The sequence below is a fragment of the Mastigoproctus giganteus genome, chromosome 13, assembly GCF_048544385.1.
Source record: "Mastigoproctus giganteus isolate SK-2022 chromosome 13, ASM4854438v1, whole genome shotgun sequence".
Lineage (NCBI taxonomy): Eukaryota > Metazoa > Arthropoda > Arachnida > Uropygi > Thelyphonidae > Mastigoproctus > Mastigoproctus giganteus.
Window position 1 is genome coordinate 166641254 of NC_143587.1, and position 22469 is coordinate 166663722.

At 37.9% G+C, this 22469-nt stretch overlaps 1 protein-coding gene across 1 annotated transcript in view; it reads left to right on the forward strand.

Moving 5' to 3' along the window:
* LOC150076579 (putative receptor-type tyrosine-protein phosphatase mosPTP-1) overlaps positions 1-22469 on the forward strand; it is a 995686-nt gene that overhangs the window by 964763 nt on the left and 8454 nt on the right. Inside the window, exon 23 of the mRNA XM_090387917.1 lies at positions 3210-3481. Coding sequence (XP_090244043.1) covers positions 3210-3481 — 272 coding nt within the window. The remainder of the gene's footprint in view (positions 1-3209; positions 3482-22469) is intronic.

Below are 22469 nucleotides of genomic sequence, written 5' to 3' on the forward strand. Positions count from 1 at the left end.
ACCACTTGGCCTCCTTGCAGCACTGCTCCTGCCTCCCCGTGGCAGGGCCAGAAACTTTGGAGGGAAAGTCAACCCCCCAGGGAAAAAAGGAGCTAACCATGGACTATGACGATTACCCAGAACTTGAGCAGCCTAGGTGCTCATCCAGTACCGTCAGAAATGCTGACCGTGAAATTTCCCATGATGTAACAGTCTAAACGATTGCATACAGACACAGACCAACATTCCTTATCTTGCATAGTCTGTCAGACAAATCTATGAGCACTCTCTCACCATTTCTTATACAGAAATGTTTGGAAAATGTGGCGGGCTCTCCCAAAATGGTGAGAAGACTCAGATCTGGAGTGAGTTCAGCCACACTACCGCTAGCTTGCAGCATCTTTACAGCTGAATTATATTCCATTAAGTTAGCACTTAGTAAAATTATTGAGCTTTCCATCTCACCTGCCATAATTTACACCAACTCCCTCAGTGCTGTCTCTGCCGTAAAGAAGTAGTTCTCATATTTTCATCCTATCTTGAAATAGATTCATTCCCAGCTATTGTTGTTCTTGTTGTTATTTGGATTTTAGGAGCATTAGCAACTAAAGCCATATTGCTCCAGGGATATGCGGTGGTCATTCCCTGACCTTTCCGCATCCTCCGTATTTAGTGGGTCGTGGGCTCGAACCCTTGTCTAATCAAGAAGTGTGTGCTACTCCTGCCCACCTGGCTACGGAGGTGCCTTCCCAACTATTCTACTGGAGTGTGTCCAATCAGTCAATCAGTTTCTGCTGGATCCCTGGCCGTTCTGGCATTCCTAGAAATTAAAGTGCTGACTTTGCCGCTAAACATCCTCAAAGTGCCCTCTCACAATATCCTCAGGTTCCTTACACTGACTATAAGTCTGTCATTCGTAAAGCATGCTACGACAAATGGTCACAGATCTGGAAAGGTAACATCAACAATAAACGTTACCAGATAAAAGAAGATCCAAAGCTGTGGCTCTCTAGCTTCCGACGAAACAGACAAGAAGAAGTGGTATTGGCAAGGCTCAGAATTGGATACACTCACGTAACCATCTCTTCCTTCTACTGGGAGAAAACCCACTTCAGTGCTCATCCTGTCAGGTGCAACTTATCGTTCATCATTCTCTGGTTGAGTTTCCCTTATATTCAACCATTCGATCAGACACTTTCCGGTCACTCTTAATGTTGAACATCTCATCTAATTTATCTCATATATTAGGAAATGAATCCGATATACAAGAACTTTTCATGTATTTAAAACATATTGGCCTGTATAGGAGCATATATCTTGCCTGTAAATAAACTGTGAGCAGATACAATTTGACCTCAGTAGCCCTTGTGTCGTTAATCCCAACAACAACAGCACAATTATCCCTAGGTCCTTTTCATTCTCTACCACTGTCAGTGTAGTACCACAGAGTTGATACATTACTCTGGGGTTAATGCTTCCCATATGTAGTACTTTAGATTTGTCAATGTTATGATGAGGAAAAGAATTTATTTCAAATTTATATCCCAGAAAAGTTTAGCCAAACCTTATCTGATATCAATTTTAAAAATTTAAATTTAAAAGATCATTTAAAACTAATTTATGATGGGATGCAAAATAATACCAAACATGTATTTGAGTTTGATTATAGAAAATAGTTTTAAAAAATTGGATAATTAGAGAGTTACAGTATTTTAAAGTTTAATGAAGATTCTAATTAAATATCTCACATTAGCTAGCTTGAATACTGTTTCCTTAATATTTACTTACTGATAATATTAGTGGGGGGGGTTTAGGTAGTGATAAGAGGAGAAGTCTGTTTTATCAGCTGTGTGGGCATCAGAAAAGTAACTGTATTATTAGAGGGGAGAGAGATATGAATAGAATAGGGTTTTTTTTAATTAAAAATTAAGAAAGGCTTAAGTTCTGCAGATTTCAGCTTCTGGAGATTAGCCAAAAGCAGGGTGATGTGATTGAGCTGTATAAGACTTTGAATGGTTTCAGCAAGCTCAATGCTGATGGGATTATTCTTTTTGTCAAATTATGCACTTAAGAGGGTATAAATTCAAATTGAGGAAAGACAGTTTCAGAATAGATGTGCAGAATTTTACCTTTAACCAGCAAGTGGTTGATTGCTGGAACAAACTTCCATCTATCATTGTGGAAATTGATAACTTAAATTCATGGAAGAACTAAACAAGACAAACTTTTATAGTGAATGGATAGGGGAATGGGAAATGTTGTGGTTTTTTTTTTTTTTTTTTTTTTTTGCTAAAAACTTTGCTTCGTGATATGCCACTACTAATGCTAAAATATATGATTTTAAGAGCAAATTTTCTTAAATCTCCCCCCCCCATCCTATTTGTAGAGGTGTACATGTCTATTATGCTTATTCATATCACGGGAAATGGTGCACCTAACTTCATGAATAAAAAAAAAATTAAAAGACAAAATGGCCATAGTAGCCTTTGTCCCAAAAATGCACATGCCAATACCGATACCAGTAAACATACTACAATTTCACAGAACTCACTTGCAGGATTTTTATTTAAATTATGCAGTAATAACCATTGTCTTTACACAACTCAAAAAAAGAAAAAAAAATCGCTGTAGTGAAATTAGTGCTCTATTGTTATCTGAGGTATGCATTTTTTGGTGTAAATATTTTATTTAGGAACACATCCTCTCATTATACTATTATACATATGGGAAAATACTGTATTTTACTTGATGAAATGGTATTCTGAATTGCATCTGTTTCTATCAGGAGGTTTCTATATTCATATAATTGATAGTTCAGTGCAAACACCTAACTAAATAAATGTCACTGCGTTGTTCTGAGAAATTAGATGAGAAATAAGTTCTTTGTGTTATCAGGACTCTTAATTGAATTAATACTTACAAAAGTATTAAGTCGAGAGTTAGTGTTGGCATCATCATTTGTGTGTAGCTTTAGTGGTTTGGTAAACATGCATTTTTTTGTGGTTTGTAGCATGCATTTTTTTGTTGAACTGTGTATAGACAACTGCAGCCAGTTATTTTAAATTATCAATTAAGAAAATTGAACATGCAGTTTCTTGACCTTTTCTTAATTTTGATTGGGGATTTTTTTTTTTTATTAGTATTAATCAGATCAAAGGAAATGCACATATTCTGCAATTAATAAACAAATACCTTGAAATAAGGGTATCAGTAACTCTTCTTTCTTTTAGGAATATCCATGCTTTTGGCCAGAAAAAGATGAAGAAAGTGATTATGGAACCTTTAAAGTAAAAATGAATGAGGAATCATTCCAGGGCAGCTTCATCACTCGTGATTTCATTCTGCAGTCAACTCAGGATGATTATGAAGTTATTTGCAGAGTTATCCAGTGCTCAGGGTGGCCAGAATGCTGTTCTCCATTAAGCAGTGTTTTTGATCTGGTATATTTAGTTCAAGAATGGCATTTAGAATATCAGAATGGACCAATGGTTGTAGTTGATCGGTAAATAAACTTTGTGTTTTGTCTCCTTCCTCCTTTGCATATTTTAAAAAAATTATTTTTATAAAATAAGGTTCAGTTGATCCATTTTGTTATCATTTTTAACACTTATTGATAAAAGTCATTTTAGATTTAATGAGATTAATTTTAGAGGTGTAGTTAGAATAAATTCGTTTTCCTCTTGTCCTTAGTGCCAAACAATTATTCAGTAACTGAGTGATTTCACAGCAATCTAGAGAGCTTTTCAAAAGTATATATAGAAGTAGTTCGACATTTAGATATTTTGTTTTCCCTTTCCTATCTAGAGAGCTTTTCAAAAGTATATACAGAACTAGTTCGACATTTAGATATTTTGTTTTCCCTTTCCTAAGTTCTTTGCTTTAATGTAAGTAAAGGCACAGAAGGAGATCTATTTTCCTTTTTTTATTTTTCTGATTTTAATTTCCCAATAATGCAATAGCTCCTTGGTAACATACTGCCAGTGCTCTTTACTTCCCATGGTGGATCACATACTTTGGCAGAAAAGTCCTCTCACCAAGGGTTAAAAGGAGCAAGCATGGATGTAAACATTCTCTCTTTTCCATCCATGAATCTATTACTCTCTCGATAAGAATTTTACCTTGCCAAATGTTAAAAGAAAGAAGCGGGACAAAAGAACTGGTTGCACTTTGTCATCCTACGTTCACCTTGAGGGACCAGGGTGCCAAGTGCTCCGTGGCCAAGCAATTTCTGTGCATTTCTTAAAGCAATATCTTCAAAGAGAATGTAGATATTTTGCATCTACATTCAAACATGAGGAATTCTGTAGGAAAGTGGAGGGCAAAAGCTTTTTAAACTCTAATAGGGAGCTTAATGATTTTGTTATAACTGAGAGCAAAGTGTAGGAGAGAAATTGTTGAAGTTAAACATAAAAAGGCACCTGGGGTGGATGGGATCTATCCCTGTATATTAAAGGAGGCAGCAAAGAAAGTAAGCAAACCCTTAGTCATAATTATGAGGGCATTCTTGGACTCAGGAGAGTTCCACACAGACTGGAGATGTGCAGAGCAGACGTATCCCCAATTCACAAAGGGGGATCAAAGGGTGACATGAGTAATTACAGAACTGTTAGTTTAACTTCTGTTCCAAGAAAAATAATGGAGTCACTGGTTAAAGAAGCATTGCAGGATCATCTATACAAGACGGCAGCAATAATTCAGATGAAGCATGGGTTTGTGGCACCAAATGGCAAGCGAGTGATCATAGTGATTTACAAAGCGAATTGAAAGTGTCTTTTTTCCAAGCGACTGATTAGAGAGATTGTTAAAACCTTTTGTTTTATAAAGTTATTTATTTTTGGCTCTTCCTAAATGAAGAAGTAAGCATCCTGCCAAGAAAGGAAAGACAGCTTTTTATTATATATATAATCAACTTCTCTAACACACTAACCTCATCGCTTGGTCACTGGTGGCACTGCTCCTGCCATGGTGGGAATGGTAATCTGAGTATAAATCCAATACTCGGGGTAAAAAGGAGCAATTATGGATCCCTTAACACTGACTGTACAGCCTATGTACTCATGTAAACTTCAGCCATCTCAAGCAAAAAGAATCAAAAAAGATGATTCTTCACCTGAACTACCTGCTTTCTTAATTCTATATTCATTGTCAACTAAACCTCTTAGCAGCTTATTTCCATTTCTTGTGCAGAAAAAAGAATTATGACCAAACAAGATGGTGTCCTTGCACCCACAAAAAACATTATCCTTACCTTCAACACTCCGAATCTCCCAGCATCAGTAAAAGCTGGCTACCTTTCCCATAAGATTCAACACATTTATATTCCAAATCCACTTAGATGCTTTAAATGTCAGAAGTATGGTCATTCTCAAACAGCATGTCAAGGTAAGGCCATTTGTCCCCTGTGTGGCCCATCAGACCGCTCCGAAACTGAATGTACAGCAGCAGCAATGCCAAAGTGTCCCAATAGCCAGGGTGCTCACCCCGCATATTCTAGAACTTGCGAATCATTGAAAATGGGAAAGAAAATAATGAAGTGCAAGGTAGAGAAAAATGTAACATACGAAGAAGCACATAAACAGATATTAAATGTAATACCTTCCAAATCATAATCCAGTGCAGTCAAAAACACTTAAGAATTTTCAGCACAGACTTATATTACTATTCCTCCTAAATTATCTCTTGCTCAGTGGGCCAGATCCATCCTCACGGATGGTGAGCCACTAACAGCAGCAAAGACCAAGAGTCCATCAGATATTACTAATATGAAACCATCCAAACCACAACAAGATGTACCCAAGTTAGGAACATTAACAAAGGAGAAAAATGCTCATCATACACAAAATAAACCAATTGATCAAACTATGGAAATTGATGAGAAGTTAGACAATGAAGATGCAGTTCTCCTGCTACATGCTGATGATGAGATGGATATTATTCACCCAGTCTTTTCAAAATGAGATAAATATAAACAGGATTTAGGGAAAACCAAACGATCAGACCAGTCCACCTAACCCAACCCAAGTAATGTAGAAAATAATTCAATGGAATTGTAGAGGCCTAAGAAGCAATCTGATGAATTAAAATACTTAATTCACGAGCATGATCCTGCATGCATTTGTCTACAGGAAACTTATTTATCATTAAATTATACCCTACACTTCTCACGGTGTACACTATATATGCGTGAAAGATGTTCTGAGTCTCCGACAAGAGGAGTAGCAATTTTAGTTCATAGTAATGTACCATACAAACCTATCGAGCTTTCCAACACTCTAGAAACAGCAGCTGTTCATATTGTTCTTGGCAATAATCTCACTCTTATCTCCATTTATATTCCACCAAGCATTTAATGTTCCACTGCAGAACTTGAAAATTTACTAAATCAACTGCCCCAACCTGTATACTTTCTAGGTGATCTAAATGCTCATCATCCTTTGTGGGGTTCCCCGAACATAGATCATAGAGGGAGGATGATCGAAACCATACTTGATAAACATTACTGAATACCGATGTACATACTTATATCCACCTGCATATAAGATCAAACTGTGCTCTGGACCTGTCCATACGTTCCTCGTCCATTTATCTTAGCCTTGATTGGACAGTATTAACTGACCTTCACAACAATCACTTTCCTATAATTTGAAAAATACAGACAAATACAAACTATACATCTAACTAATAAATTAAGTGGAATTTTCACCGAGCTAACTGGGAGAAATTTTCAAAAACAATCCAATTTGATAACCACTTGATTCTTATTGCATCTATTAATAATGCCACTAGACATATAGCAGAGGAATTACTTGGAGCTGCTGCCAGTGCAATACCGAAAGTAAACTTTACGAAACAGATATAATTGTTGGTGGACAAGATATTGCTTTCTTGCCAAAAGAAAACAAAATAAAGCTTGGAACATTTTTCGCCTAAATGCTACAACACAGAACCTTATAAACGACTGAAAGCCGAAGCATGCCGAATTCATAGAAAAGCTAAACAGGATGTGTGGATTTGATTCAGCTCTACCATCTGCAGAAACACTGACCCCAGAATAATATGGAGAAAGGTCCATTTCCTCAGTAGAAAGTGTCAACAAACCAAGGCCCCAATTCTGTCTTGGGAAGGAATATATATTTCTTCTCCGACTAATATTGCAGAGGCATTACAGAAACATTCACAGTCACTTCATCATTTCAATCTTATGAAGACTCATTTAGATGCAAAAAAATGTCTGTGGAAAAATATAAAATTAACTTTGTTACAAACCAATCTTATTCTTATAACCTTCCGTTCGCTATGAATGAACTCAGTGAAGCTCTCCAGAATTCTCAAAATAGTTCTGCTAGAGTAGATAGCATTTTCTATATAATGCGTTGGCACCTCAACACAAACTCAAAATCTACACTACTGAAATTTTGCAACAGAATCTTTGAGGAGAATGTTTAACCTGATACTTGGCATCAGTCAGTTGTGGTAGCCATAGCAAAACCGGGGAAAGATGCTTCCGCCCCCATAGTTATTGTCCTATATCTTTGACCAACTGTTTAGAAAATATGGTTCACGGGAGACTTGTCTGGATTATTGAAGATCAAGATGCTATAAACAAAAAAAAAAAAAAAAAAAGGTAAACTGCAGCCATTATCACCTACTGCAGGATTGAAGCACCTTCAACAATTCATGTTGAGGGAAATGGACCATAATCTGCCACGCTGGTCCAGTGTGGATCAACAGATCGACAGTATTTAGCAGTCAGGGGCTTGAACCCTGGTCTACTCAAGGAGTGTGTGCTACTGCACTCCTGCACCTGACCACTCAGCTACCAGAGGCCTCTCTATGCTATAACACGCCATCAATCTGGTTTCCGCCGTAACAGGTCTTCAACTGATATCCACATCAAGGTTGAAGCTCACATTCGAAATGCTTTTGTTAAAAAAACAGCACATGCTAATGATAACTTTTGATATTACCAAATCATTTGACACAACTTGGAGATATAAAATCCTCTAAGACTAATACAAACTTGAACTGAGAGGTTCAGAATTTCAGAGATTCATTCAAAATTTTCTCCATCTCAGGGCCTTTCAAGTGCAATTCCAGAATGAGGTGTCCAAAATTCACACGCAAGAAGGAGTACCTCAAGGATCGATTTTAAGTGCCCCACTCTTTGTGTTACGTACCAAAGGCATTAATCGAGACATTCCTGCTATGGTGGATATTTATATGTATCCAGACGATCTTGCTATTTCCTGTCAATCATCGAACGCTACCATTGAAAGACAACTACAGATAGCAATAAACAAAATTGAAACTTGGACAAAATGCAATGGCTATCAGTTAACCAAGGGGAAAACGACAGCAATAAACTTCTGCAAATTGCGATCGCTTCATCTGGAACCTGTATTAAAACTGAAAGGCAGAGAAATACCGATGACAGACTCCATAAGATTATTGGGTTTGATTTTAGACACCAAACTTAATTTTCATAAGCGTATAACCTACCTGCGAACTACATGCCTCCAGAAATTAAACATCCTTTGTGCAGTATATTCAGCATTCTGGGGTGCAGGCAGGCAGTCATTGCTGATTTTATATTGTGCTCTAATCCGGTCACAATTAGATTATGGAGTTATTATATATGCTTCAGCTAAAAACAGCGTCTTACAGTCTCCGAATACTATCCAACACAGTGCCCCTCAATCTGCACTAGGTGCCTACAGAACCTCGCCAGTACAGAGGTTGTACGTCGAATCACAAGACCCTCCACTTTATCTTAGAAGACAATGCCTACTCTGCCAAAATAAGAAGCTCTCCATCTCATCCTTGCTGGGTGTACCTCAACTAACCTCTTTGGCCAACACTTTATGAATCCAAGCCCAATGAACCCAGACCTGCTGGGATCTTCAAGAAGTAATACAGAAGTGGAAAATCGACCTCAATAAGATTACGGAAAGTAGAAATATGCCTTTACCTCCATGGAATAGACATGATATAAACATTTATCTATACTTTGTTCAGTGGTCAAAAAATATAATTCCATCACTTAACATCTGACAGTTACATGCCAACTATACTTCGGAACACTGGGAAACTCATAATCTATATGGATGGCTCTAGTCTCACTCACATTTAAGTGCAGCAGCTGTATTCCCTTTGCATGTACAGTAAACCCCCGCTATTCGTGGGGGTTACGTTCCTGAGAAATGCCGCGAGGGGTTCCATTCCAAAGTATGCAATATATAAGAAAAACTACTCTAAAATTTTGTCTACGTATGTATTATATGTACCTTCATAATATGCTATGTACACAGTGAAATGCAAGCATATGGCATTGAAATGAAAATAAGAAACAATTTAATATTAAATGTAATATTTATTAGAAATTTCAAACAAATCTTTCAAACCAGCGTCTTTGCTAGCTAAAAAACTATCTCGCCAGTCCTATCACCAGTTTCGCTAAAGTGTTGATAAAGGTGTTTTGCTTTTTCACAAATGATGAGTGAACTTAACGGAATTTTATTTTGAGTTCGGTCTTCTATCCACAGATTTAAAGCCTTTTCCATTTTTTCTAATTTAACAACACGAGTTACAGAGCAAATTTTTGAAGCAATTAGCGCGTTTTCATGGACACTATGGCGGATTTTTTCTTCCGATTTTTTGATTGATCGTACCGTTGACTCATTGATTTTATAATGTTTTGCTACTGAGGAGACACTTTCACCATTAGAAATTGTCTAATAACTTAATTTTATTCACTAATGTCATCACCTTCTTTGATTTTTTCACATTTCCCTTGTTATTCGTAGCCATATTTTTGTACGGGTTAGAAAGAACTTGTCCACAATAAAGTCACTTTCTTCCGTTAACACGCTCGAAAAAGTCTGTTTTATGCTGCAAAACGGTAGATTTATCACTTTTGTAAGCATATCAATTTATAAATTTATTCAGTTTATAAGCATACAAATTAAAAGCAAATGACGAAACCTTCATGACAAGTGCATAACACATACTGAACAAGGATTAGCGACAAACATCCATGCTCGCGATTTTGTCAACCCCTCTCCCCCCCACCCACAGAGCGCTGTTTTGACCGGGAAAGATAATTTTAGCCACGCCCATGTTTTTTTATGGCGGAAAATGTTCACGGCGCTTTAAAATTCACATTTTTTTAGGTTTCATTTTATATTAAATCGGCGACCGCGAATACAGATACCACGAATAGCGGGAGTTTACTGTAATCTCAAAATCCCTTCCAGTTGAGCGCAGCATACTTTCTGCAGAACTGTATGCTATACACCTTGCATTAAGTGAAATATGTAAGAGTTGTTTTTCTCTCTCTCCCCTAATATATTCCGACTCTTTCAGCCATACAGGATAAACAACATTCTCACCATCCTCTTCTACAAGAAATTGGCCTTCTTATCAACCGTTGTCAAAAAAAAACACTAAAATAACTCTTTGCTGTATTCCAGGACATAGAAGGCAATGAAAAAGCAGACAATACAGCCAAGTCAGCATCAGAACTGCCGAACAAAACAGTGATAGTACCATACTCTGATTTTAGGCCAATTATTATTAGAGCAAGTAAAGATGAATGGATATGAAGAAATCAAACCAATAATAAACTCCAAGATTTTAAACCGAATCCAGAAATATTGAACTCACAAGCATCAGAAAAAGTCACAGAGAAGAAGTAATGCTTGCCAGATTACGAATTGGCTTCACTCACCTTATGCATTATCATCTACAAGCTGTTGAGAATCCCCCTCTGTTTTTCAATGCCAAGTTCACCTTACAGTAAAATACATCCTTTTGGTATGCCCACGCTTCAGGAATTCCAGACTACTTTGCTTCCAAAGTCTATGTAATAATAATAATGAGAATCCACCTACCCTTCAACAGATATTAAATAACTCTGCAAATCTAGATGAACTGTTTAATTTCATACTGCATCCAATTTGACAAACGAATCTGAGTGGTAAAATAATTGAGTTACATTATAAAAACCCTGTCCTATAAAGATGCATCTTGGCCTTTGATGCCTTTGTGTCTTAAAACCCTTAATCAACAACACAACAGCATGGGTTTGTCAAGGGGAACTCTTGGCTGACCAATATGATTGGATACTATGATGTGGCTACAAGGGAACTGGATGCAAAAAATAATTTTGATATCATGTACATGAATTTCAGGAAAAATTTTGATACTGTTGCACATGGAAGACTACTGTACAAATTGGAGCAGTATGGCATTAAGGGCAAGTTGCTACAATGGATAAAAGGGTGGTTGTTGTTGTTGTTGCTTGGATTTTATTGGCGCATAAAAGGGTGGTTGAGTGGGAGAAGACAGAGAGTGGTAATCAATGAATCCTGCTCTTTGTGGACTAATATTATTAGTGGAGTCCCTCAGGGTTTGGTGTTGGGCCCATTGGTGATTTGTATTTTTACCAATGATAGTGATGAAGGTATAACAGGCTTAATGTCCAAGTTCGCAGATGATACAAAGGTTGGCAGGGGCATTAATGACAGAATGCTACTGCAACAGGATCTAGAAAAGTTGGGCAGATGGGCTGAAAGTGGCAACTGAAATTTAACATTGACAGCATATTCTCATTGGCTGCCCCTACTATAAACAAGACAGAACTTCATCCTTGATCTCACTGGTTAATCTTTGTAAACCAGTAACTCTTGAAAATCTCATTGGTGATAAGGCAAATATTTCTGAATTTTTTGACTTCCTCAGGCAAACTGGGCTTTTTAATAATTTCTGATTTCAGATTTTCTTCTGACTTTATAGAAATCTCTCATCTCTTAATATAATAAGTGAATAGGCACATTATAGCCTTAGCAGCTTATGTGCCATTAAGCCTCCATAACAACAACAATACTTGAAAGGTTTCAAATAAGAATCCAGAAAGAAAATTAACCTTTCCTTGTTTATATAACTGCATAATCCATACTAACCAAGCTAACTTTTTCAACACCTTGGTCACTGGTGGCACTGCTCCTGCCTCCATGTGGTGGGGCCTTTTTTTTAGTCAGGGCTAAAAGGAGCAAAGATGGATTTAAATAATTTTCCTCCTTTAGAGCCATAAAGTTCAAGGTCAGAAATCTCCAATGAAAATGACTGAAACCAACCTGAAAGACTTCATAGAGAAGCAGAGTGTACTAACCTCCCTAACTTTCTGGTGAACACTCTCTGTCTCTCAGCCTGTGGACAAGTTATCACCATGTATGATCCAAAAATATTTGAAATCTATTGTGGGATCACCAAAAATGGTGAAGAGACTTCAATGAGGGGTCCTGCTCGTTTGAAACAGCCACCACCAAACATTGAGTGGCTTTTAAAGACAAAATCATTTGGTGTGTTACCAGTATTTGTTACTCCCCACAATACTGTGAATTCATCGAAAGGCATCATCACAGATTGGGACCTACTTTCAGTGTCTGAGGAAGAATTAGTCCAAGAATTTAGTAATCAGGAGGTAATTTTATGAAGCGCATAATCATTAAAAAAGATAGAAATCTCGTACCAACTTGATACATCATTTTAGCCTTCAGCATTCCTGATTTGCCATCCACTATAAAAGCTGGCTATTTAAATTGTCGAATTTGGCCGCACATTCTGAATCGTCTTCTGTTTTAAATGTCACAAATATAGCTATTCTCAGCAGGCATGCAGAGGTGATGCCATCTGTCCTATATATGGCTCTAAGGACCATAATACAAGCAGATTGCTCAGCCTCAACGTGTGTCCCAACTGCAAAGGAAGTCATCCTGGGTTTTCTAAATCATGTGATATATGGAAAACTGGAAAGACAATTCAAAGTACAAAATAGCGCATAAAGTAACATAATCGTGAAGCTCGCAGACAGATTATGTTGACCATGCCCAGTCTATCTGATGCATCTCTCACCTGAAGCTATCTTTGAACTGGAGCTCAAACAGATGGTCAATGTCACTGAACACCTCCTTGGCAAATTGGGTTAAAGAAACCTTGTCAGCCTCCAGACACTCCAATAAGTATCCCAACTGATATTCCAACAGTGTCGCAGGACACTGAAAGAACGAAAACTACTAAAGATTGTAAGAAAGCCGAACCACAAACCAACAGTATGGAAGTGGATGTGCACTTGGATTATGAGGAACCCATCCTAGATTTGCATGCCAGTGACACTATGGATACTGGTCGCCCCTCATTCCCAAAAAAGACCAGAAAAAATGCTCCGCATACAAAAAAACAGCCAGATGAATCATCCTCAGGTAAACTTAAATGATGCTTAACATCATACATTGGAATTGCAGAGGACTGAGCAGCAGTCATTCTGATGACTTAAGGGATTTAATAGCTCAATTCAATCCCATAACTACAGGAAATATTCTTGTCACCCCAAGTTTTGCCATAATTCTCAAATTATATGATATACAGGCGAGATAGAAACTCAAGAGTCTCCTGCATGTGGAGGAGTAGCCATTCTGGTTAATTCTAATGTGCCATGCAAGCCAAACCAGTTAAAAACCAATCTAGAAGCTGTGGCTGCTCGTATTACAGTCGGTTCGTTAGTTACCCTTGTTACTGTTTATATTCCACCATCTCTACCTCTTCCTCGTTCAGAACTTGACAGCCTCATTACACAACTCCCAACTTCAGTTTGTCTTTTTGGTGACTTTAATGGACGCCATCCATAAAGTATTTAGGGGCAAAGGCCTCATGCTACGAGGTAGAATGATTAACATGTAGGTTAGTCATTCTAGTTAAAATGATGCATTTGCACTAACCTACATGTTGGACACCATCCATTGTTAGGGTTCCACTACAATGGACAGAAGAGGCAAATTAATTGGAGAATGTATAAATAATAGTGATCTTAATTTATTAAACTCTGGATCTCCTACTGCAGAATCTACTTCTGCAGTTGATTTGTCAATTTGATCCATCTTTCCAATCTTGACATGGTCAGTATTATCCGATCCCTTTTTTTAACAGTGACCACTTTCCAATTATTTGCTCATTACAAACAGCAGTAACTCAAAATCCTGATCAACAATCCAATTGGAAGTTTAGTAAGGTGAACTGCGATGGCTATTCTGCAATAATGCTTTTAGATAGAATTTATGTCCACCAGAAACATATTGATGATGTTACTACTTACATCACCAGTCAGATTCTGACTGCGCCAAATGCTTTCATTCCAAAATCCAAGACATATCGCACTCACCAAAATCACTGGTGGAGTGCAGAGTGCTCTATTACCAAACAAGAGAAAAACCGTGTATGGAATAATTTCCAGAAGTGTCCTGCTACCACTAACTTAATTGTTTATAAAAGACTTAAAACCTTTTATAATAAAGCAATTAATTTTATAAGCAATTTGCTTAAAATGCGATTCGTGGATTGCTTTTGCATCAACTATCACAAAAGACACTGACGCACGGATCGTCTGGAGAAGGATACAGGTGCTAAATGGCCAATTTGATCGGTTGCCCTCTCCAATACTTCACTGGAAGGGGAAAAAATGTCTGCTCCTGAAGAAGCTGCCAATGTGTTAGGAGAATCTTTTGCCACCATCTCTGCTTCTGCTTCCTATGCATCCTCCTTTCAGAGCATTAAAAATGGTGCAGAAAGGTATAAAATTAACTTTTCAACGTGCCACTCCTTCCCTTTGCAGTAAAAGAACTGAAAGAACCATTAAATAGATCTTCAGGGCCAGATGGTGTTTATTACATTATGCTGTAGTATTTACATGAAGCATTTCTGGTTCTGGGTTAATTCCCAGGGGCAGAGCTGCATGCCACCAAATGGGTCCCCAGGTTGCAGATAGGGAGATGGCTTTCAGATATGGAGGCTAGCTACTTCGGTGGCCTCCGACAAGCAACACCAGTACTATCAGAGTGTGACGGGATAAACCTGGTAAGTAGGCCGCCGTAGCCAAGTGGTCATGTGCACGGGTGCATAAGTATACATGCTTTGAGTGACCTGGGTTCAAGCCTGTGAGTGCTGAATACGGTGCTGTTTTTGTGTATTCTCTCTACCTTATGAACTCCTCTGACCGTGTGGTTGTCCCGGAGTATAAACAGAAAAAAAAAACTGCCACACAAGCTCTACGACAGTGCTAGGACAGTGGCGAGCCTATGCCGCCACCTTAATCAAAACACAACCAACCGTGAGGGAGGGCAGCAGTACCCCTCATCATCACCTGAAAGCAGAAAATGGACTTGGTTTCAGAGTGAACTTGCAGAAGCACCCTTGGCATATTCAAGGCTGATTCTGCTACTGCAAGGAGAAACTACCACATTATCTATCCCATGTTTTATCACCCATGAATTTTCCACACATTTCTTCAGCGGGTGACTCCAACTGGACCTCGGTCAGTCAAGTGCCAGGTGTCGTGGCCAGCAGGAGGAGATGTAAATACTTCTCAGGCCGCCAACCAATGAAATCCTTACACAAACCTTGGAACATGGAACATCAGAACTCTGCTCCAGACAGGAAAGTTGAAATGCATTAAAAAAGAAATGAGGCGATACCAACTCAATATTTTAGGACTAAGCGAAATCAGGTGGAAAGAAGAAAGAGACTTCTGAAGTGAGGAATTCAGAGTAATTCACTCTAGTGCCACAAATGAACAAGGAGGCATAGCACTAATTATGGAAAGAAAAATCAGAAAGGAGGTAACCAACATACGAGTCATAGGAACGAGAGGAAGGAGCAACAGCAAGAATAGCAGCAGTACCAGCAGACATACTGATCATCCACGTTTATATGCCAACATGAAACCAGGAAGTAGAAGAACTCTATGAACAGCTGGAAGAAATACTTTGGGACACACCATCAAACCTCAATGTGATAATCATGGGAGATTGGAATGTGGTGGTAGGAGGAGAAAGAGAAGACAAGATCACTGGAAATTATGGACTGGGAAACTGAAATCTACAAGCACCTTGTAGATTTCTGCAGACGAGAGAAACTTATTATCACAAATACATGGTACAAAGTCCCCAAAAGAAGAAGGTATACATGGAAGAGCCCAGGAGACTCAAACAGATATCAGCTAGATTATATCCTAGTAAAAGAAAGATATCGAAATCAAGTTAGAAGATCCATAGTTTACCCAGGAGCAGATGCAGATAGTGATCATAATCTAGTAATGTTAAAGAGCAGACTAAAATTTAAAACACTATAGAAAAGGAGCAACAGAAAGAAGTGGAATTTAGAATTATTAAGACAAGAAGAAGCAAAGCAAAAATTCAAATACACAATAGGTGAAGCGGTACAAAAAAAAACCTTAACAAAAGCAAAACAATAGAAGAAAAATGGAAGTTTATTAAAGAAACCATCACCAGAGCAACAACAGAAATTACGAGCTTCAAAAGAACAGAAGCGAGGAAACCCTGGATCTCACAAGAAATTTTGGCAAAAATAGAAGAAAAAAGGAAATGGAAAAACATCAAGACTGACGAAGGTGTAGCAAAGTATAAGGAACTAAGGAAAGAACTTCAAAGAGAGTGTAGGCATGCTAGGGAAATGTGTTGAAGTGAGAGGTCTAGAATCATTGAAGTTCTAGATAAAAAAGCAGATCAGATCTAGTTGTCAAAGAAATTAGACACTTCACAAGGAAGAAGGGAATAAGATCCAGCACTTAAACAACAATGCTTTCTTCGATTTGCATAATGACTCGCTGGTCATAATGTTTTGGCTCATTGGTGTATTGATAACTTGGAAACAGACCCAACAAAAATAGAAAAAGGAGTTCAACATGGCTGCCTACTTTCACCAGGCCTATTTAACATCTGTGCATAGGAAATGATGGCAGAAGCCCTTGAAAACAGCAATTTAGGAGTGACCATAAATGGCAAACAAATAAAAACAATAAAATTTGTGGATGATCAAGCCATTGTAGCAACCAGAAGGAGCGACCTGATCGAGATGCTACAGCTGATCAACCACACAGCTGAGGCTTATGATATGAAAATCAATATGAATAAAAGGAAGTGCATGATGTTCTCAAAGGACCCCAAAGCTATGAACATCAAAATAGGAAACAATAATATTGAACAAGTAGCAAAATTTAAATGTTTAGCACAAATGCTGAGTCAAGATGCACCGATGAAATAAAAGTACCAATTGGGCAGGCAAAACAAGCTTTCGGGGAAAAAAAAAAATTCTGACAAAGTATTTGAATGAGCATAAAAGAGAAAAGAATTCTAAAATTCTATGTTTGGAACCTGGACAATAAACAAACGAGACAGACAGAATTGAAGCATTTGAGATGTGGAAAATAAGCTGAACTGAAAAAAAAAAAAAAAAAAAAAAGCTAACGAAGAAGTCTTAAAAGAACTAGGCAAAAACGAAAAATGATAAACCTAATCAAGGAGCAAAGAGGAAGGTGGTTCGGACACCATCTAACACAGTGAAATGCTAAGCCTGATTATAGAAGGAAAGATTAATGGAACTATGCCCAGAGGGTGACCAAGAAACAATTTCATAAAGCAACTGCAAAGGGATACCACATTCAAGATCATACCGGGACTTGAAGAAGGTGGCACTCAACAGAGAGAGATGTGGAAAAAAGTTGTCAGTGCTACCAACCAGTCATAGAGACTGAAAGAATCCATGATGATGAAGATGATTTACATGAAGAGGACTTGTGTACCTGTCGATTTTCTATAATCAGATATTCTCTGAAAGTGCCTATCCTTCTTCCTGGCACCATTCGTTCATTATCGCCATACCAAAACCAGGCAAAGATCCTTCCCTGGTTCAAAATTATAGGCTAATATCTCTTACAAGCTGCATAGGGAAAATTTTCAAAAGGATGGTTCATACAAGACTCACATCCTGGAATCACAGCATCTTTTTCCAGACCATCAGTAAGGATTTTGGAAGAACAGATCAATGCTAGACGTGCTTATCAAAGCTGAATCTCATATTCACAATGCCTTTGTCATGAAACAACATCTAGTCATAGTCAACTTAGATCTTGAAAAGACATTCGACACTTCTTGGCATTATGGTATTGTATTGTAGTGAATCTTTACCATCTAGGTCGAAGGGGAAAGTTGCCTGAAATAATTCAAAATTTCTTGCGACTTCGGTATTTTTAGTCCGATTTAAACACTTACTCTCTACATCTCACATCAAGAGGAAGGCGTACCACAGGGTTCAATACTTAGTCCAATGCTATTTGCAATTCAAGTTAGCAATGACATGGAACATCCCAAAAATCTTTGAAACTTACTTTCAACAGTGGGAAAAAAGCACTATGGCAAATGCCAGCTTAAAACAGTTGCATGCAGCCCACTCATCACAGTTCACTGAATATCTTCAAATATATACTTGACGGCTCTAAAACAGATACCCAAGTGGGTTCTGCAGTGGTCCTTCCACACACATCTTACAGCTACTCCCAAATGAATATTCTGCTGAGCTATTCGCCATACTAATAGCCTTAAAATACATTGAATCCTCTCCTCTCCTCTTCTGAAACATCTCATATATACCGATTCACTAAGTGCAATACATGCTCTCCAACAAAAGCAGACTCCATCACATCCCATCCTTCACCACATACAAACTCATCTTTTGAAGCTCAAAAGCAAAAGAGGGCAAATAAATTTCTGTTCAATCCCAGGATTGAACAGAAATTTATTTGCCCTCTTTTGAACAGGACATACAAGCATTGAATGGTAACGAAAGTGCTTATCAAAGAATCCTACAAATACAAACCAAAGGCTTTACAAAGTTCACATTCCTATTACAGACCTATCATCAAACAGATTCTCAACACTCAGTGGTCACAAATCTGGCAAAATCAACTAAATGCTTTTTCAAATAAAACATGAATTTCAGCCATGGAATTCTATTTCTGTAAGAATCAGCACAAAGAAGTCATTCAAACAAGACTATGCATTGGACATACACATCTCACACACTTACTCACGAAAGCAAATCCTCCAGAATGTCTCCACTGTGCTTGTTAGCTCACTGTGAAACATTTCATTATAGAATGTCCACAATACCCCATGGTGCAACAAACAGCCTTCCATCTTCCTATGAATATTCAGAATTCCTAGATAACTCCAATTGAAAAGGTATTTACTTATTTAAAACTAATGGGATATTTCAGCCAGATATAAACCATAATTAAGAAATGTTACCATGATTGTCACATAGTACTAATAGCCGACCGGGCTAGCCGGGTGGGTAAAGTGTCTGCCTGGCAACCCAAAGGTCACGGGTTCGATTCCCGCCTCGGGCTTGGATCAAAGTACTGCAAAAAAAAACCTTTGGAGGTGCATTATGGCCACAGAAGCCTATGCGCCAACAACTACCAAAAAAAAAATAATAATAATAATAATAATAATACTAATACATAGGCGCAATATGATCAAAGGTTTTTTTTTTTTGCATAACAACTAGTGAGTCAATAGTGGAGATTCACCAAAAGAATGGAAATGTTCAAAAATCACATCCAACATAATAGAAGGGTTTAAAAGCCCAAACATACTGTGTTATGCTAGGATTGCTGCAATTCTCTATCTGTGTTAGAGTGAAACTGTGTTATATAAGTACCGTGTTGTGTGACAAGCAATTGATGAGACTCTTAACTGAGTGCTGTTGGCACATTTCATTGTACATTTCTCTGCACATGTCTGCTGTGCAGATGTATGAATCGAACCCAATCAGCAATTGACACGGATGGATATACAGTGACAGCCGTCTGTGTTGTGGTAGGCCTGTATTACTGAGTTAGCATTAGCAGAGGCATATGATGTAAGAAAGCAAGCTTATATGGAGTCAGCCAGAAAAAAAAAAAAAAAAAAAAACTAATTTCACCCATCCACTCACTCCAAATGTTTGTTTAGTTCTTCTTTGAATTTATTTAAGCTATCAACTTCCACAACGACAGATGGAAGTTCATTCCAGCAATCCACTGGCTAAAGGCAAATTTCCGCACATCTGTTCAACAACCGTCTTTCCTCAATTTGAAACTATGCCCCCTCAGGTGTGTAATCTCAGAAAGAGGAAGAATCCCATCAGCATTGATCCTGGTCAATCCATTCAAGACCTTATATGCCTCAATCAGATCACCTCGCAGGTGCCTAGTCTCCAGAAGCTGCAATTTGCAAAACTTAAGCCTTTCTTCATAAGAGCACCCCTTCATTCACTTCACCAGTCTTGTTGCCCTACTCGTTCTAGCAACTCTGCATCCTTCCTAAATTGAGGCTTCCAGACCTATACGCAGTACTCAAGGTGTGGTCTGAACATTGCCATATACAAGGGAATAATCATCTCCTTATCCCTGCTAGCAAAATTCCTGTATATCACTGACAATACCCCATAACCTGCTCTGGCAGCCTGTCTGCACTGCTCAGAAAACGTCATTTCCGACTGCACAATTTCCTCCAGATCTCTTTCATTCTCCACTACCCTTGGTGTAGTACCACACAGTTGGTACATTTCTCTACTCATTACTATTCATTTGTCAATGTTATACTACAGTTCCCACTTCTCAGTGCATCTGCCCAACTTTTCTAGATCCTGTTGAAGTACCATACTGTCATTTACAACCCTGCCAACATTTGTATTATCTGTGAACTTCAACATTAAGCCTGATATACCTTCATCAATATCATTGATAAATATACAAAATAACAATATGCCCAACACTGAACCCTGTGGGACTCCACTAATGACATTAGTCCTTGAAGAGCAGTATCCATTGATTACCACTCTCTGCCTTCTCCCACTCAACCATCCTTTTATCCATTATAGCAATGTTCCCTTAATGCCATACTGCTCTAATTTGCATGGTAGTCTTTCATGTGCAACAGTATCAAAAGCTTTTCTGAAATCCAAGTATATGATATCAAAATTATTATTTTCATCCAGTTCCTTTGTACCACATCATAGTATCCAATCAAATTTGTCACACAGGACTTCCTCTTAGCACACCCAAGCTGTCTGAATTATTACTGCAGCCTTGTCTAGATAAATCTGCAATGCTTCTTTAACCAGTGACTTCATTATTTTCCCCGGAACAGAAGTTAAACTAATAGGTCTGTAATTACTTGTGTCACCCTTTCATTCCCCATTTTGAATTGTAGATACATTTGCACATCTGCAGTCCGTGGGGATATCCCCTAAGTCCAATGATGCTTTCATAATTATGGCCAAGGGTTTGCTTACTTCCTTTGCCACCTCCTTTAATATGGATAGATCTCATCCACCCCAGGGCCTTTCTTCTTTAACTTCAACAATTTCTCCTCCATTTTTCTCTTAGTTATTACAAAATCTTTTAGTTTGTCAGCTATCTGAGCAGGATCATCAACAGGCAAACCATCGATATCAAGTGGGCCAATCTGATTCATCCTCTTCTAGAGTTTATGTAATTAAAGAAATCTTTGCTTTTTTTTATTTACATCCTTTGCCAGAATTTCTCATAATCTGCCTTCACTTTCCTAACCTCCTTTGTGACTTGATTACAGACTAACATATATCTACCATAGGTGCCTGTGTTTCCTGATAATTTATATGCATCCCATGTATTTTTCTTCTCTGCCACAGGTCTCATTAGTTCATCTGACATCCATTTGGACCTAAACCTTGAACAGTATTTCTTAGTTAGTATTTCAAAAATCTCTCTGGACCACTGTAGTCACCTTTACGAATGCAAAAACCCTTTCCTTTATCCCTGATGATAGTTGCATCTTTAAGTAAATCCCACATTAGTACACTGTGATCACTGCCACCTAGTGGTTCCGTTAACTGTAAATTCTTAATGCATGAATAAGGACTGCTGATGATCAGATCAAGAGTATTACTCCCTCTGGTTGCCTCTCAAACATGCTGCTATAGAAAACAATCATCCAGTTAATTCACAAAAGTCTCTTGATATTGTGCAAGGGACCAGTCCACAAGTTCCATTCGTGAATTGGAGATACATTTGCACATCTGCAATTAGATCTGGTAAGTTAAAATCCACATTATAAGAAATTATGATTTACTGGCCCACTATTTCTTGTTTAGCTATCTCTGTCTCTCTCCCACATTAGTGTTCTGTGATCACTGCCACCTAGTGGTTCCAGTCAATATCTGGTAAGTTAAAATCCCCATTATAAGAAATTATGATTTACTGGCCTACTCTATTTCTCTGCTTAGTTGTTCATTGTAGTCCTCAGAGTCATTTGCCCTATAACACACTCCTACCTTCATTTTTTCTTTAACTCCACATGCTGCAGTTCAAGAAGAAATAGGATTATACTTAATCACTTCCATTGCACATGTGTAAAAACCGCACTAAGGCAAAAAGTAATAAGATAAACTGAAGCACTCATTACAATAAAATGATATTTATTCTAAGTATTAGTATACGTCTGATCGGGGCATCATGAAACTGATAATATAATACTGTAATACTGAATGAATGATAACATTATCTATGAATTACAGGTGCATGCATGCTATTAATGAGATTTTTCTGTCTATGTGAT